Source organism: Agelaius phoeniceus, chromosome 6 (assembly GCF_051311805.1).
Source record: "Agelaius phoeniceus isolate bAgePho1 chromosome 6, bAgePho1.hap1, whole genome shotgun sequence".
Lineage (NCBI taxonomy): Eukaryota > Metazoa > Chordata > Aves > Passeriformes > Icteridae > Agelaius > Agelaius phoeniceus.
The window spans coordinates 10,612,474-10,629,090 of NC_135270.1; the positions used below are offsets into that span (position 1 = coordinate 10,612,474).

At 65.3% G+C, this 16,617-nt stretch overlaps 2 protein-coding genes across 2 annotated transcripts; one reads left to right on the forward strand and one right to left on the reverse strand.

Annotated features, from left to right (window-relative positions):
* Positions 1 to 2,412: 2,412 nt before the first annotated feature.
* On the forward strand, positions 2,413 to 5,383 carry SIGIRR (single Ig and TIR domain containing). Its single transcript, XM_054634536.2, has 9 exons — positions 2,413 to 2,529; positions 2,778 to 3,043; positions 3,135 to 3,265; positions 3,429 to 3,569; positions 3,667 to 3,810; positions 3,882 to 3,984; positions 4,064 to 4,214; positions 4,817 to 5,003; positions 5,124 to 5,383. The coding sequence occupies exons 1-9, from the start codon at positions 2,413 to 2,415 to the stop codon at positions 5,324 to 5,326; spliced, it is 1,443 nt and encodes a 480-aa protein (XP_054490511.2). The 3' UTR covers positions 5,327 to 5,383.
* A 739-nt stretch (positions 5,384 to 6,122) lies between these two features.
* Positions 6,123 to 14,935, reverse strand: PKP3 (plakophilin 3). The gene is made up of 13 exons (XM_054635514.2): positions 12,844 to 14,935; positions 11,793 to 11,869; positions 10,979 to 11,685; positions 10,483 to 10,606; positions 10,136 to 10,340; positions 9,778 to 9,952; positions 9,512 to 9,629; positions 9,113 to 9,280; positions 8,607 to 8,792; positions 8,298 to 8,451; positions 7,899 to 8,091; positions 7,414 to 7,501; positions 6,123 to 7,157 (listed from the first exon to the last, which is right to left on the reverse strand). Exons 1-13 carry the CDS (start codon positions 13,064 to 13,066, stop codon positions 7,122 to 7,124), a joined length of 2,454 nt encoding a protein of 817 aa, XP_054491489.2. The 5' UTR covers positions 13,067 to 14,935; the 3' UTR covers positions 6,123 to 7,121.
* Between the last annotated feature and the right edge of the window lie 1,682 nt (positions 14,936 to 16,617).

Here is a 16,617-nt window from a genome sequence, read left to right on the forward strand (position 1 = left end):
ATACATACACTGCACCCATGGCCCTCTTCTCTTCTTGGCCTCAAATCACGTGCTGGTTGATGTTTTTCTGGCTCAGGCTGGTGTTTCTCCAGGGGCTGCTGGTGCTGCTGTGACCACATCCATGATCCATGCCTGGGGCGTGCCGAGGCTCTAACCCTGTGCTCCATGGTAATTAGCACAGGGAATATCTGCTGTCCACAGTGGCCACGGCTGGATCCGGCTCCCCACAGCCAGTGCCAGCTGGAGCAACCACCTCCAGCACCAGCTTCACCTGGCAAAAAGGCTCTGAAGGCACGGAGAGAAGGAAAGGGAGGAGAAGGAAACAAACAGGAGCCTCCACAGCTCATGGCAGGTTTCTCCTTGCCCTGACACCTCTGTGGGCTCTTCCAGCCTGGAAAACCAGGGGCTCCTCCTTGGCCCCCAAGCCTTATCACACCTGCTGGATGTGTTGCTGTCCCCCTCCTCTTTTCTCTTCTCTTCTCCCCTCCCCTGAAGCCGGAGTTGTTGAATCCTCTCCCGCAGGTTCAGGTGGAGGTGGAGCAGCGGGAGGGAGGGACAGCCAGCCCTTCCCACGGGCCTGGCGCCCGGGGATTGGGGCAGCGGGAGCGCCGGCCGAGGCCAGGGGCTGAACTGGGAGGAGAAATAGATAAACTATTAAAACAGAAAGGGGAAAAAAAAACACGAGAGAAATTCCAAGCACTGATCTGGCCGGTCGGGTCGGCTCAAGCGGGAGGCGACGAGCAGGAAGCCTGCGGCTGGGGAAGCTCCAAAGGTAAATGCAGCTCTGTTCTGCTTTTCTTTCCATGCTGAAGCCGCCCCAGATGAGGTCAGCAGGCTTTCACCTTCACCCCATTCCCTGTGCATTCCCGTTCTGGCTCTCCTTCGCTCTCCATCCCGCTCTCTGCCTCGGCACACCCACCCCACAGCTCCCTGGCCAGGGTGCCCCCCTGCCCTGCTCGCCTTCCCCACGGCTGTGCTGCACGGAATGCCGTGCCCAGCCACCATTCACCACCCCACCACGTCCACACGCTCCTCTGCCTCCAGTCTGGGGTGTCCCCACGCCAGGATGTGGGAAATGGGAGCCACTGCTGCCCGTTAGCCGGTGCTCCTCCCTCCCTGGCCCTCTGCAGCCCCAGCACCCACTCCCTGCCATGCAACACTGGAGCAAAGGGCTCTGGGGGTTCGGGGCCTCCCCACACCCCCTGGCCAGGCTGCAGTTTGTTGGAGCTTCCTTATTCCGACCATCAGAGGAAATGGCTTAGGAGTGACCCATCCAGGAGCAGAGCTGGAGCATCACACCAGGCAGAGACTGCCCCATGCCACCCTCATGAGCGTCTCCCACCTTTTCCCCATGTGAAATCCCAGTGGGCTGGCTCGTCTCCATCCCATCCTCTTCCTTCCCTGGCCATGGAGAAACTCAGTTAATCTTTTAGGTATAAATCACTTCCAGCTGGTCAAGCTGAACACGTACTGGGCGTCTCTGGCGTACCTTGATCCCTGGTTTCACCCCACGCCTGGCACTAGGCAGCTCCAGAGGGAAGCACCGTGCCTGCATCCCTGCTCCAAGCCAGGCAGCACCACACACCTCCCCTTCCCATTCCACACCAACAAACACGGCGGGACCAGCCCTGCTCCCACCCAAAATCAGGGTGCAGCCAGGAGTGCTGAAGCTCCACAGCAAAGAGGAGCCCTGGGAGAGGCTTTCGTTCCTCCTGATTCCAAGAGTTAGGCTGGATGCTTACCATGGGAACACGGGCACCGTGGCATCCCTGAGACTCCCACCCCAGCCCCAGCATCACCCGCATCACCCGCATCAGGTGTGTGGGGACAGGCTGTGCTCCCAGTATCCGCCTCTTCCCACGGGGCCATCGCAGTGATGCCAGCTGGGGGGGGTCCCTGTGTGCCATCCCTGTGCTCCCTGCTTGCCTGGAATGCTGTGCAGCTGTGCCAATCCCCAATCCCTGGGCACAGCCATGGGGTAGCAACACGCCGAGGCTCCCAACACACCGGGGAGCTCTCCAGTCGGGAGCTGCGTTTCCATAAACAAACCAGACTGCTGGTAATTAGCAGGTTCAAGGGCATGTCAGGCTGGAGGCAGCTCTGCAGCCCAGGCAGGGGCTTGACAGGTGAAGGAGGTACCGCTGAGACCCCCAAAGCTGGGGTTTCCCATGGCTGAGCTCATTTCCCCACCTTAGTTTTGGATTTGGGCTGAAGCCACATTTTTTTAAACCCTGCAACCCCTAGCTGGTCATTAATCACCTCCCACGCATAAATCCACGGTTGGGAAAGCCAGGCTGGGAGTCAGTGCAGGGAGGGCAGGCGACACAGTGGCCACCAGGCTGTGGGTGGGACGCGGCTTTGGCTTCACCACAGAGCAGCACCCACCACCCCCAGTGGAATCACCCCCACCCGATGGGGGTGGCCGGGCCCTCCCTGTGCCAGCACTCAGGAGCTGCTCCCGGTGTGTCCCAGGCCCAGCCCGCCCTGTGGCAGAGGCAGGTGGACTTTGTCCCCCCAGGGAGACGCCGCGTGAGATGCTGGCAGCGCCCGCGCCTGTCATCTGAGCGCGCCATGGCAGGTAGGTGAAATCCAACTTCTGCCCTGTTCTCTCTCAGCTGGGAAGGATCCCTGTGCAAGCTCACCTGGGGGTCCTGCTCTGGTGTCACCTCTTGGGGTGCCGAGGGTCCTTCCCAGCCCCCAAACCGGCTCATCATGCTGCTAAACAGCCATGAACGCCACTCGCTGCCAGACCCCCAAGGCAGAGCTTGCTCTTCCAGGATGGCTACAGCAGTCATCTGCCCTGGGGGGAGCTGGATCAGCTTTCCCATCCAAACCCCCTCCCCTCTGTGCCCCCAGACCTTTGCAGCGTGCCCCCCGAAATCCTGGTGCCAGCTGCCAATGAGACGCTGGAGCTGGTGCTGGGAAGCCAGGTCGAGCTGAACTGCACCGTGCGCTGGGCGGGCACCGAGCACTGCCAGCCCATTCCCACCTGGAGCAAGGATGGGCAGTGGCTGGGCAGTGGCAGCAGCCAGGACACTGTCTGGTAAGGAGCCTGCCCTGGGGACATCCCTCCATCTGCTTTTGGGGGCTGTCACCACACGGCCCGACCCACAGCATCCCCCATGTCCTGTCAGGTCTGGCCAAAACTCCTCGGAGCAGTTCCTGGCCAGCATCCTGCAGCTCAACCTCACCCAGGATGCCGATTTTGGGGTGTTTGCCTGCTGGATCAGCAATGCCACAGCCACCTTCACCCTGCGGCGAGCAGGTAGGGACCTGCTGGTGACAGGGAGGGGGCATCCCACGGAGAGCCCAGGTGCAGGGGGGGATTGAGGAGAGTGATAGGGGACCTGCTGCTTCTCCCACATCAGGGTGCAAACCTGCACCAAACCCAGGTGTGCTGCTCACCGTGCCTTTCCCTGTCCTGGCAGAGGCGGTGGGGCACGTGCCAGCGGTGCTGGCAGCCCTCCTGGTCCTGCTGCTCCTGGTGCTCCTGGCTGTGCTCTATGTCCAGTGCCGCCTGAACGCGCTCCTCTGGTACCGGGACCGCTACGGAGAGCTGGAGATCAACGGTGAGCCAGAGGTGTTCCCAATGGGAACAGCCTCCTGCAGTCTGGGAAGGCTCATACAGCCCTTCCCACGTTATCCCTGCTCCGTGGATCTCCCCAGATGGGAAGCTGTACGATGCCTACGTCTCCCATGCCAATGCCCCTGATGACCGGAAGTTCATCCACTTCATCGTGAAGCCGCAGCTGGAAAACCGCCACGGCTACAAGCTCTTCCTGGATGAACAGAACATCCTGCCCAACTCAGGTAGGCACCAGGCAGGGCTGGGCAGGGGGTGACACAGGCACCTGGGGGCTTGACACCGTTTTTGCCCACAGAGCCATCAGCTGACCTCATCATGAATGTCAGCCGGTGCCGGCGCCTCATCGTGGTGCTCTCCGTGGCGTACCTGGAGCAGGAGTGGTGCAACAGCAGCTTCAGGTAGGAGCACAGCAGCTCCCACAGGAGGGGAGAGGGGCTGCCGGGTCCCTCACCCTCCTGTCACCCACTTGTCTCACAGGGAAGGGCTCTGGAGGCTGCTGGAGCTTTCCAGGAAACCCATCTTCATTGTCTTCGAGAGCCAGTACCGGGAGATCACTCACCCCGCCATCACCCTGCTGAAGCAGCACCGTAGTGCAGTGACCCTGCTGGTGTGGAGAGCCGGCTCCATGGTGAGTGCCAAGCAGGATCCTGACCCTCCCCAGAGCCGCCTTTCCGTCCCCAGCACCCCACAGTGCCAGCCTCCCTGCTGCCCTTTGGGGCTGTCCCATGGTGAGAGCAGAGCAAGACCCTTCCCACCAGCACCACCTTCCAGTCCCAGCTCCCCACTTCGGGTCAGCCTCCCTGCTGCCCTCTGGGGCTGTGCCCTGAGCTCCAGAGCTAAAGAGCGGGTTGGGGCACTCACCTTTTGGAGGACATGTAAAAACCCAGCCAGAAGAGCCCCGGATCTGGGAGCTCACCCCCCAAACCTGCATGGTCAGGACCCCGTGACTCTCCAGGGCCTCCCCAGCCTCAGCTCCCTGAGCGGAGCTTTGGCCCAGGGCCACTCCGGCCATTTCAGGGCCAGGCTGGCAGCCGGAGCCCTGGGAGCATTCCGGCAGGTCGGGCCGGTTTCTCCGCCGGCGCATGGGCACGGTGCCACACCAGAGCACAGCCCTCAGCCCTCACCTTGGCCGAGCTCCCAGCGCCAGGGAAAGCGAGCCGAGCCCGTGGAACCCTGCGGGGCCGTGCTCCGGTGGTCCCGGCCCGGCTCATCCCCTCGGGGCCCCTGCAGACCCCATCATCAGACTTCTGGAAGGAGCTGTGCCTGGCCCTGCCACGCAAGGTGTCCTTCCCGGCGGGAAGGAGCATGGGGGACCCGCAGACCCAGCTGCAGGAGGACAAGGACCCCATGCTGATCCTGCCCAGCAGCTACCTGGACAGTGCGGGAGACCTGGACCCGGACGGGGACCTCGGCACAGGTCTGTGTCCCCGCTGCTTCTCCCAAGGGGTCAGATGTGCGCTGGACGTCACCCCTGTGGCGGCAGGGTGGGTCCAGCCCCTTCCCCCTCCAGCTAAACCCATCTCCCTGCTCCTGCCAGGCCTCCGAGGGCGCATCTTTGGCAGTCCCCCGCCCCCCCGCCTCGGTGGGCCCGGCCTTCCCAGGGCTCCGGCCTCCAGAGGGATGGAGGAGGCACAGCTGAGGGATGGGCAGCGCTCCGAGCTCGACATCTCAGACCTGGGGTCACGCAACTACGGCGCCCGCACAGACTTCTACTGCCTGGTGACAGAGGATGACATCTGAGCAGGAGCACAGGTGTCACCCAGCACTGTGGGGACACATGGACCAGGTCAGGGCTGAGGAGCCCGGGAGTTATGATGGGATCAGAGCCACGGTCGCGCTGGGAAAGCAGGAGCTGGCTCCAGAGTGGAGAACTGGAAAACCATCACCAGGAGCACCCTGCCCGTAATACCTCAGTGCCACCCCTGGGCGCCACCCAGGTGGCTGGGCCGTGTCCCTTGCCGTGGGTGGCAGGTATGTTCTCCCTGCATGATGGACAGTGCTGGGATGGGTGATGCTGGAACAACGTGTCCCAGCCCCAGGGAGTGCCCGACAGGAGTGGTGGCAGCACCTTTGTCCCATATGGAAACCCCCGTGACAATAAAAGGCTGCTGCACCCACTGCATCTGTCCATGCTGGGGACACAGGTGACACGGAGGGGAGGTGGTTCCTCACCACAGGCAGTGCTTTGATCTGTCCTTCCCACACCAGTGTCCCTGTCACACTAAACTGGAGCCATGCCTGGCACAGGGCCTCACCCTGTGCTGGTGTCCCCATGGCACTGCTGTCACCGGGACACTGTCCCCCCTCTCCCAGGTGCCATCGAAACGCAGGTGCAGGTGGGCATCACTCAAGGCCTTTATTTCAGGGGTACACAGGGCAGGGGGGTTGTACACAGAGAGCTGCAGAGCCAAACACCCCGTGCCCCGAGCCTGGACCGTGCCAGTGCCGCTCACCATGGGGGCTGCTCCAGCCCCTCCACCCGCTCCCCCCATCCTCCCACCCCTCTACCTATTCTACATTATCCCCCCGGGGTGCCCTGTGCCCCCCAAGCATGGGGGCTCCCCCAGCCCCAAATCCACCGGCAGCCCAAAGCCACTCCCAACCCAGCCGTGTGTCCCCTCCTGGCCACCTCCGTGGCACAGAGAGCTCTGGACCCGTCTGCACCCAGCACGGGGACACTGAGGACATCTCCCCACCCACGGGGTGACACTGCTCAGCAAACATGACCCGGACGGCCCTGCCCGGATCCTGCTGTGCCAGCAGGGCCCAGCCCTGGCAGCAGCTGGTGAGGAGCCACTCTGCCACACTGGGACAGTCCCCACAGGGTGACAGATGGGGCCCTGAAGCTCTCCCAGGCTTCCTGCAGTGAGGGCACAGAGCCCCGCCAGACACAGACACAGACCCCCTGCCCACCCTCCACAGCAAAGGGGGAATGCAGTGCTGTCACAGCGTCACTTCCCAGCTCCCTGCAGCCGCTGTGCCACCCCATAAACTGTGGGAAGCCACCTCAGAGCCCTCCAAGCCCCCAAGCCATGCAAAGCTCCATCCCCACCCAGCCAGGGCAGAACAAAAGTGTAACCTGCAGTACATCCCCACACTGGCACAGGGCACGGACACCCCCGGCCCCGCAGCTCAGGGAGCTGGGATGAAGCACCCCCAGAAGCCCCCTTGCCCCAGAATTGCTCTACAGGAGCCTTCCCAGCTCCCTACAGCTCCTGCCCCCCTGTCAAGCCAGGACAAGCCAAGTTTTGCAGACAGCTGCCTGAGCGTGGGGAGAGTCCCCAAGGGGTGCCACGGGGCAGCCCCCTCCTAACTGGGGCCCCACAGCAGAGCCAAAAGCAGCTGCTGGGTTTAAGGCAGGGCAGGAGGGAGGACAAGTGTCGCTCAGCCAGGGAAGGGGACCCAGCAGAGGGGGGAGGCGCGTGGGATGTAGGGACTAGGCTACAGAGTGGGGGTCTGGCGGCGAGCAGCCTCCCCACGGCATGGCTGGCAGCACGGAGCATCCCAGCGAGGCATTCCAGCTCCTAGGGTGTCCTCACAGGCTGAGGAAGTCCTCCTTCCGGTAGCCCTTCTGCAAGGAGACAGCCCCATCAGGCACAGGGAGCCCCTCTGCTCCGGCACCGATGGGCCACACCGTCCCCACCCCACTCACACAGGGACAACGCCGTGGGATGGCCCCGTGCCTGGGGAAAAGCAGGCGTGGAGTGGGGCCCCACCATATCCTGGGAAGCATTTGGGTGGTGTGGCTCTCCAGGATGAATCCCCTGGCCTTGATTCCCTAGGGATCCCCCCCACTGGCTGTGGGAGGCTCTGGAATGTGTACGTACCATCTTGAAGTCCCGGTGGAGCTTGGTGTACTGCCACATGTTTCCCAGGAGGCTGGCGGCGGCTCGGGAGGACTTCTCGTTGTCCGAGCTGGGAAAAGGACAGGATGCCGTGAGGTTTTCGGGACCACTGAGCATGGGACAGTGCCCATCAGCCCAAGGAGACCACCCCAGAGGGGCCTGGAGGGACTGGGGGGCTTGGTGACGGTGGGGAGAGGCAGGAGGTGAATGGCTGGTTCCCACAATAACAGGCAGGAGCAGGGAGAGGTTCCCTGATGGGAAAAGGCAGCTATGATGACAGTGGGGTGTCCTTAGGGGGTGACAAAAGGCTGGCAGGTGGCCACGAGGCCACTCTAGGCTAGTCCAGGGACTCCCAACACCAAGGCTTGGGAAAGGGAACTTGTGACCCTCTTCCACTGTGCGGGAGCAGGGAGGGAGAGGAGAGCAGGACAGGAGGCCGGGTGTGAGCTGGGACATGCAGCTCCCACCTGTCCCGTCGCTTCTTGATGAAGAAGAGCTTCCTGAGGCCATCGAAGTAGACGATGTCGCGGGCAGCCATGGGGCTCTCTACCACCAGGTTGTTGAGCACGGCGATGATGTTCACGATGACATCAGCGGGCGGGGCCTTGTCCCCGACACTCCCTGGCAGCTTCTCGATCAGGTGGCTGACCACCTTGGTGGCTGTGGGCAAAGGGCACATCAGGGCTGGTGGCCAGAGCTGGAGGGACAGAGCCATGTCTGGAAGCAGGGCATGGAGCAGCCCGCCAGCTCAGCTGCATGCGGGGATGCAGCAGGCAGGGTGGGGTTGGGATGTGGCTGGAGATAACAGGAGGCAAAGGAAAAGGTTGGGAAGCACCTCCCAGCCCTGGGTGATGCCCAGCACTCACACATCTCGTCCTTGTTGCGGGCGTGGCGGGACAGGTTGCGGATGAGGCCGGTGAGGGAGCGCAGCTGGTGGTGGTCGGCAGTGCGGACGCGGTCCAGCACAGGATTCAGGATGCGCTCCTGCTCCAGCGCCAGCCGGCTCAGCACACCCGCCCACTGCAAGGCAAACACCCCCTTGGAGACCCCGCCAGCCCCCTGCTCCTCCTCCTCCCACTCACTGGGAGCAGGTTGGGGTGAACCCTGCCCAGGTGCCCCCCTCCCACACAGCCGTGGTGGGCAGGCTGTGGGACCCCCGTGTCCCCGGGCCTCACCCTGCGGTCCCCGGCCGTGATGTTCTGCAGGGCACCCGAGGCTGCCTCTGTTGTGTGCTTGTTGAGCTCACAGCGCTGCAGCAGCCGGTTGTAGATGCCCACGATCTGCGGGTTCCAGAGCCACTCCATGCCCTTGGGGTCCTTGGAGACCTCCGTGAAGGTGACGATGTCTGCGTTCAGGTAGTGCTGAGGGACAGGGGCATTGTTAGACTCTCCTCAGTGTCCCTCACTGCCAGTGCTGTCTTTTCCGAACCTGCCTGGCCTGAACTGCTGGGCAGGGAGCTGGCAGGTCACCCTGGCTACATCATGCCCCATGGCATGGAAAAGCAGGGGTTCAGCACCTGATTCACCCCAAACACCTGATTCACCCTCCGCTGAGCTCACCCGTGTGTCCCACCCACCAGCTAAGGCTGGCGTCCACCTCCACCCTGGCATCACCTCCGCTGCCAGGGCTTCCCAGTGCCAGCCCCACCCCGGTGACACGGCCAGGATGTGCCCCCACTGACCTCCCGGGCTTTCTTGCTCTGGGGGCTGAAGCAGCCCACCAGCTCCCCTGTCACCGTGCCGCCGGCGTTCCTGCGGTGGCCCTCGAGGCGCTGGAGCGAGGACGGGGGCATCTCGTCGTACAAGCGGTAGGAGAGGTTGCGCAGGACACAGACAGCGTTCTCCACGCTCTGGGGGGCACAGGGGACACGAGGGTGTCATCCCTGCTCCACCTGCAGGGTGTGTCCAGCTGGCACAGGGGCTCTACAGCAGAGTCATGACGCTGGGTGTGCCCAGTGAGCCCAGCTGGTGGACTCCATGGAGCTGGGCTGGTTCTCCCAGCATCACACCAAGATGTGCCTTTGCACAACGGGGTGGGGGAGCAGCACCTCAGCTCCTCTAGGACCACCTCAGGGGCTCACCTTGTCCTCCGACTTCCCCACCTCCAGGGAGCTGTTCACATAGTGGATCATGGAGTCCACCAGCCCGTGGCATTCACGCATCTTCTGCCGGGTCTGCTGGCTGGCAGAGCTCAGGTTCCTGCATGTGAACAGGGTTTTGTCATGGAGAGAAGGGGATCCCCCACAGCCACCCCTTCCTGAGCCCAAAAAAGAGCCCTGCAGACAGTGCTTCTGTTTCTCCCTCCCTCCAAAACTTCACTCCCAGTGGGAGGAGCTGGAGGAGATACCTGAGGAAGCCTGTGGAGTTATAAAAGATCTCTGCCTCTGAGGGGTTCTGTTGGATGACACCCGAGGCCCCCAGCCCAGAGAGAGGGACCAGGACCAGGTCTGTGAGCTGCTCCAGCGTATCCCGGGCCAGGCGATCCTTCAGGTTGTCACTGGAGGACAGATTCCACAGGATCCCTGCAGAGAGGGGGACCCTCAGTACTGGAACAGCTGGAGAGCACATCCACCCCAACTCCCCTCCCCAGGGAGGTGGTGACAACCAAGCAAAGGGATCATCCCCGTGGAGCTCCACTCACACGAGGGCAGTAGAGGCCACCCCCAGGGAGGAGGACCCCCGCCCAGCCCACCATTGTCCCCAACCTGTGACGTTCTTGCGGAGCTCGTCGTCGGGCTCCCGCAGGGTGCGCATCAGCTCGTAGATGCCGTTCTCCTCCACCAGAGCCAGCTTGTTCTCCGCGTTGTCGTAGATGAGGTTGCGCATGGCGCCAGTGGCGTGGCGCTGCACCTCCTGGTTCGGGCTGTTGAACAGCTTCACCAGCTTGGGCATGGCCTGCAGGCTGCGGGCCTGGGGGACAGCCCGGGGGGTCAGACATGCTGCGTTCCCAGGGCTCCCTGCAGCCCCTGCACCTTCCTGTGGTGTCAGAGGGGCTGGGAAACCCCCTGCTCCTGCTGGGAAACCCCCTGCTCCCACCCTTCCAGGGGCTCACCTGCTTCTTGGCGCTGCTGTCGCTGTAGCACTTGTGCTGCAGGTAGGCAGCGCCCAGCACCTGCAGGTTGGGGTCACTGGCGATCAGGTACTTCACTGCCGAGGGCAGGTCGATGTCATCAAACCTGGAACCACAGCCTGGTGAGTCCCAGCAGAGCATCCCACAGGACCCTCCACCTCTGCACCCCGTGTCCCCCATCTCCAAGGAGTCCCACTGCGCTCTGAGCACAGGACTCCATTCCCAGTGGGATGAGCATCATCCTCCTGCCATATTTCAGGATCTGTCTATGGAGGAGCCAGGATGAGGGATAGGACACACTTGGAGGTCAGCCTTAGCAGTAAGTCCAAGCTGTGCCCACCGTCCCACCCCTCTTCCCAAACATTCCTTGTGCCCAGTGGGAGCTGGAGGGGTTCGCCCTCCTCCAGCAGGGTGGAACACACTCCTCCCACAGCGGGGACAAGGACCAGGACACCCCGGAGCAGCTCCCGGCCCTCACCCTCCGGCGTGGTGCCCGAGCAGCGTGCTGTGCCCGTTGTACATCTCCATGGCGCGCGGCTCCCCGAGGTGGTGGCCGGACTCGGCCAGGCTGCGCACGGAGGGGGCGCGGGAGCTGTGCTCCCCCAGCCCCAGGAAGGCGCCGCCTCCTCCCGCGGGCACGGTGCCGAAGGAGCCGGCGCTCAGCCGGGAGCGGTTGTTGCTCTGGAAGCGCTGCAGCGTGCGCATGGCGGGCGCGCGGATGGTGCGGCTCGGCGGGCCCTCGGCGCCGTCCAGCCAGTCGCAGGCGGCCTTGGCGGCCGTGCCGCCGCTCAGCTGCCGCTCGAAGGCGAAGGAGCGGCCGAAGCCGCCGCCGGCCTGGCTCTTGTAGAGCTGCCGGTGCCCCGGCGCATCCAGCTGCTCTGACAGGACGCTGTAGCGGTCGTCGGCGAGCGGGACGGGCCCGTCGGCCAGGCGCAGGGAGCGCAGCGACAGCGTGTCCAGGTTCTGCCGGCAGCGGAAGTTGCGCTCGTGGAAGGAGCTGGGCCGCGGCGAGGCAGCGGCCACCTGCGAGGCCGCGTAGCCGGGCACGTACGCGCGGCCCTTGGGCAGGCCCCCGTTGCTGATGGTGGCCATGCGCTTGTGCGGGGTCAGGTCCACAGCCGAGCGCGAGGACCAGCCGCTGCCCCGCAGCGTGCCGAAATCCTTCTTGGCCAGCGGCTGGTACAGCTGCAGGGGGAAAATGGAAGGTTAGGAGTCCATGCCTCCACCAGGGGAGCGCAGAGCTCTCCTCAGTGCAGCCGAGGACAGGGGACAGAGCCCCGGTGAGTACGTACCGAGGCCTGGGGGTCCACCCCATTGCTCTGGGAGCGGGAGCTGAAGGAGGAGCGCAGGGTCGAGCTGTACTGACCGCCTGCAGGAAAGCCACAGAGAAGGTAGAGTAAGCGTGGGCAGGGCAGGAAGGGATCTGCAGATCAAAGATCGCCCCAGCTCATCCCAGGGGGACCTGCTGCGGGAACTGTGGCACTGCAAGCAGAGCTGGGGGGACACAGGGGTGGGAGGAGGCCGCCTTCGCCTGCCCGCTGGCCACGGGGAGCAGAAGCGGCCTCCCCGCCCTGCCTGTGCCCCGACGGCGAGGGCACTAATTGCCACCTTGGCGGGGACGCCGCGGCGCAGCCCGGTCCCCCCGCCGCGGCTGGATCAGCAGCCCAGGCATCCCCCAGAGCCAGTCCCGGGTCCCCCGCCCTGGGAACGGCACCGGGAACCCCAGAGCCCCCCGTGGCACCTCACGCTGCCCATCTGCCCTGCCACCGCCCCAGGGCCGCCGGCGGGACACGACAGGGACCGGACGGGACAGGGACACCGCCAGTGCTGGTGGTGCCAGGAGCGTGACTCACGCCTGGGGCAGCCCTCGGGGTGTCAGAGGGGTCTGTCCCCAGCACAGGGGTCCCCAGCGCGGGGCTCGGGGGATCCCGGCGGTGCCGGGCGGGGCGGCAGGGCGGAGGCCGCCGGCGCAGACGTTAAATGGAGGAGCTGGAGCCCGGCCAGCGCCGCCGCTCAAGGCTGGGGGGGGCTCTGCCAGGGCGGGAAAATCCTCCCCCCTGCCAGCCCAGAGCGGGGCCTGGGACCCCACCAGCGCAAAGCCCTCCAAGGACAGGTGGGGGAACTGAGGCAGGACCCCGAGTGGGGTAAAACGAGCCCACGCTGGGGCTGAGCTACCCCCGGTCCCAGCGCTGGGGATGCTCGGGGGCACTGGGGGGACTCGGTCAGGCTGGGGGGCACCCCCCAACCCGCAGCCAGGGTTCCCCCAGAGCCCAGTTCCGACCGAGGGGTTCCCACCCCCCTTCCCACCGCGTGTTCCCAAGGGGCTCCCGGGGGGTCTCCCACCTCTGGTGCCGTCGGCGAGGTCCTCGGGGCGGGCGGGCGCTTGTCCCCGCAGCATCATGCGGATGCGGACCTGCTCCTGGACACGGGCGCTGCGCAGCCGCTGGGCCTCGGCCGCCTCCCGGCCACGCTCGTCCAGCTGCCGGTCCGAGGGCAAGGCCAGCGAGCAGACGCCGGCCTCGGGCTGCAGGGCCGACAGCAGGAAGGCTGCGTTAGTCTCCTGCATGGTGCCGAGGGGCCGCGGCCAGCCCGGCCGCCCTGCGCAGGTGAGCGGCAGCAGTGGCGGCGTTCCGGCGTTCCCCAGCCGTAGGGAGGCTCCGTCCCGGCCCGTCCGTCCCGCCCCGCCGCCACGCCTCGCCGGGAAAAGGAGGGGGCCCCACCGGGGCCACTGTCACCATTGACAGCATCACCATCGTCACCGCCACAGGTGGAGGTGCCCAGGGGCGGCCTCGGGGATGGGGGGGTCCAGGGGTCTGGGGGTCCTACCTTGGGAAAAGCCAGGATCCCCTCAGACAGTCAGCCCCTGACTCCTGGGCAGCCACACCAGTGAGCCCCAGACCCCCACACTGTCCCATTGAAGAGCCCAAGACCCCCAGGAAACCCCCCAGAAGAGCCCTGGGCCCCCATAAAGCCTCCCCATTGATCTCTGCCATTGAACCCTGGACACCCACATTGTTTCTCCATTGAGCCCTGGAGACTCATGTGCTCTCCTAGGAGAGCCCCAGACCCTTGGAGAACCTTCCTGCTGACCTCCAGAGATTCACAGGGCCCTGCCACTGAGCCCCAGACCCCTACAATGTCCCTCCAATGAACTCAAGACCCCCAGGAAACCTCTGAGGAGAGTGTTCTGGATGCCCATATGACCTCTCTGTCCAGCTCTGGATCCCCAGATTGCCACTCCAGTGAGCCCCAGACCCCCACATGGGGTCCCAGGAGTGTCCCTGACCACCAGGGAGACCCCTCAACCACCCCTGACCACAAAGGCCCAGGCCAGCTCCACAGGGACACCCCCAGATCACTCAAGCCACTTTCCAGGAGTGCTCTGGACCCCCATCTGTCACAGGGGTCCAGCCTGGAGTGGGGGCTCCCTGCAGTAATTCCTGGCTGGGCCCTCCCTGCTTTGCTTTTCAAATCAGCCGGGGAATGAAAGAACAACAATAATAAAAAAGGGGCGGCAGAGCGCCGCGGGCCCGCGGTGACGAACGCGGTGACTCAGGCCCCGCTGCCACCACCACAGGTACTAATTAGCCTCGCCCCACCTGCCGAGCCGCCCCATGGCGGCCACACCGGGGACACCACATCCCCCGGGCCCGCCGTGCTCGGGGTCAGCTCCCCAAATCCCCCCGGCTGCCCGCAGCCCCGGCTCGCTGCCCGAGCGGCTCATCCCGAGCTCTGGCCGTTCCCAGCCCCTGCCCGGGGTCACGGTGGCTCCGTGTCACCGGCCGGGTGTTTCGGGCTGAGCGTGGCCTGGCTCTGCGGCCAGCCCTGGCTCAGCGCTTGGCGTCACCGCTCCGGCAGCGACAGCGGCGCTGCGGGCTGGGCCGGGTTTACAACACCCGGCGGTGACACCGTGTGCGCTTCGGTCGGGGGTGAAAAGGGCGGCTGTCCCCGAGGAATGTGCCGCCGTCAGCAGGAGCCGCGGCAGGGGCGGGGTGGCGGGAGCTGCGGGCAGCAGTTTGGGGTGACAGTCCCCCAGCGTCCCCCCCAAATCCCCCTTGGTGGCACCATCCCGATGTGGCAAGGACCAACGTGGGGGCAACCCACCTCCCCAACTCTGGGGTTTGTGGGAGCCTCCTGTTGCCCAGGGGCCACGCCTGGGCCTTTTGGGGTACAGCGCCCAGGAAAGCCCCCGAGCCCCCCCTCTTGTCCCACCGCGGCACCACCCCACGGGCGCACCGAGTTTGGCAGGGCTCGGCGGGCGCTCCCAGCCCTCGGAGCCCGGATGAATCACGGGTTCCCCCCGCAGCGGGCGGAGGGGGTGGATCGCTCCCTCTGCAAGCCGACACTTGCCCGCCGTCCCCGTGCCAGCATCCCGGGGGATCGGGGCCATCCCAGCAGCCCCCCAGCTCCGGGGGACAGAGGGGCTCCGGAGACAACCCCGAGCCCACTGGCACCCCCACCTTCCCCCAGTTCTGCCTCCCTCCCAAACCCGCATTCCCCCCAGCATAACACTGCCCTGCAGCTGACAAATGGAAATTTGGGGGTCCGGGGGGATTCAAGGAACGCTTGGAGCTGGAATGGGCAGCGCTTGCCTCATCAAGCAGCTCGTTAATTAGGGAAGGTCGGATAGGAGGGGGATACACCAGGGGGCTTAGAAACAGCAAATCAGCACAAAGAAAACGTTTGAACCAAAATTGAGGGATTCCCGAAGGGATCCGACCGCAGCTGGAGTGACACAGAGTGAAATTAACCCAATCCGGGGTCCTTAAAGCGGCCGCTGACCACCCCCAGCCTGGAGCCACTTCTGTCACTCCTCCGCGGGGTGACAAGCCGCATTCCCGGGGAGCGCCGCGTCCTCTCCCGCCCCCCGAGCAGCACCGAGTGCCCGTGTCCCCACGCTGGGGTGCCCCGGGCTGGCCGTGCCCGCGGGGCCGTCGGTGTCGGGGCGGGGAGCGGCCGCGGTGGCAGCGCGCAGCCCGGACACCGCGCACACGTGCCAGGAGCCACGCTGGGGACACCGAGGGAGGGAGCGAGGGAAAAGCCTCCTGGCCGGAGCTGGCCGCTGTGGGGAAGCCACCAGACCCACACGCTGGAGCCCCAGACCCCCGGCACCACCCCGGCCAGTGGAAGGGGACAGGGTGCGTGGCAGGGCGAGTGACACCGGCTCTCTGCAGGGACCCGCCGTGGGGACGGTGGGGACAGTGGCGACGATGTCCGCGGGAGTGGCGGGCACGTACCTGGCTGGATGGCCCCGGAGGGCAGCTGTCCTGCAGCATCCTCGGGCGGGCAGGTGCACCCCTGGGTGCTGCGGGGCGCGGGTGGGCGCCGGCGTCTGCGGCGGGCGTGGGGCGTGCGGGCCCGCCCCGCACCTCGCCCAACCAGTCTCCTCGCCGGGGTTTTGCATGGAAGCCGCTCGCCTCCCCGCCGAGGCTGCCATCTCGGGGCTCACCGGGGCTCCTCAAAATCCTCAGCACGGCCAGGGGTCCGGGGGGGGCAGCCCCCACGGCAGAGCCACGTCTCAGACACTTTCGTGATGCTGCAAAGAGTCCCCAGGGATCCCCACCGCCACCATGGCTGTGATCCAACGTGTCCTTCCCACCAAATCCCCCTGAACACCCAGCTCGGGGCACCCATGGGTGTAACAGGGAGGGTTTGGGGGTGTCAAAAGGAGAAGATGGAGGAGAGGCAGAGTTTGGGGGGCACAGACATTGTTTGGGATGCAGGGGGCTCCCCCTGGTTTGCAGGGAGCGTGTTTGTGTGCGTGGGATGGAGCAGGAGCCCTTTGAAGCCAGATAAGCTGAGAGAGAGCGTTTGAAACGAGCCAAACCAGTTTGGGGGGGTCACCACTTAGCTCCTACCACCACTAACCCAGGCCCCCCACCACACCCCACACCCACCAGGGAATGCCAGGAGGGAGCCCCCCAGCAAAGCCCGGTGCAGGGCAGGAGATGCCAGGACCCTCCACATGCTGTCACATGTGGCCTGTTGTCAGCCCGGGGCTGTCAGGGGGAGCCTCCACAATCTCCCCTCTCAGGCCCATGGCTGGAGCAGCCCCTCAGCGAGGGAACTCCAGGCTGGAGTTCGCCTCCACCACCCCCGACAAGCCCTGACACCTTC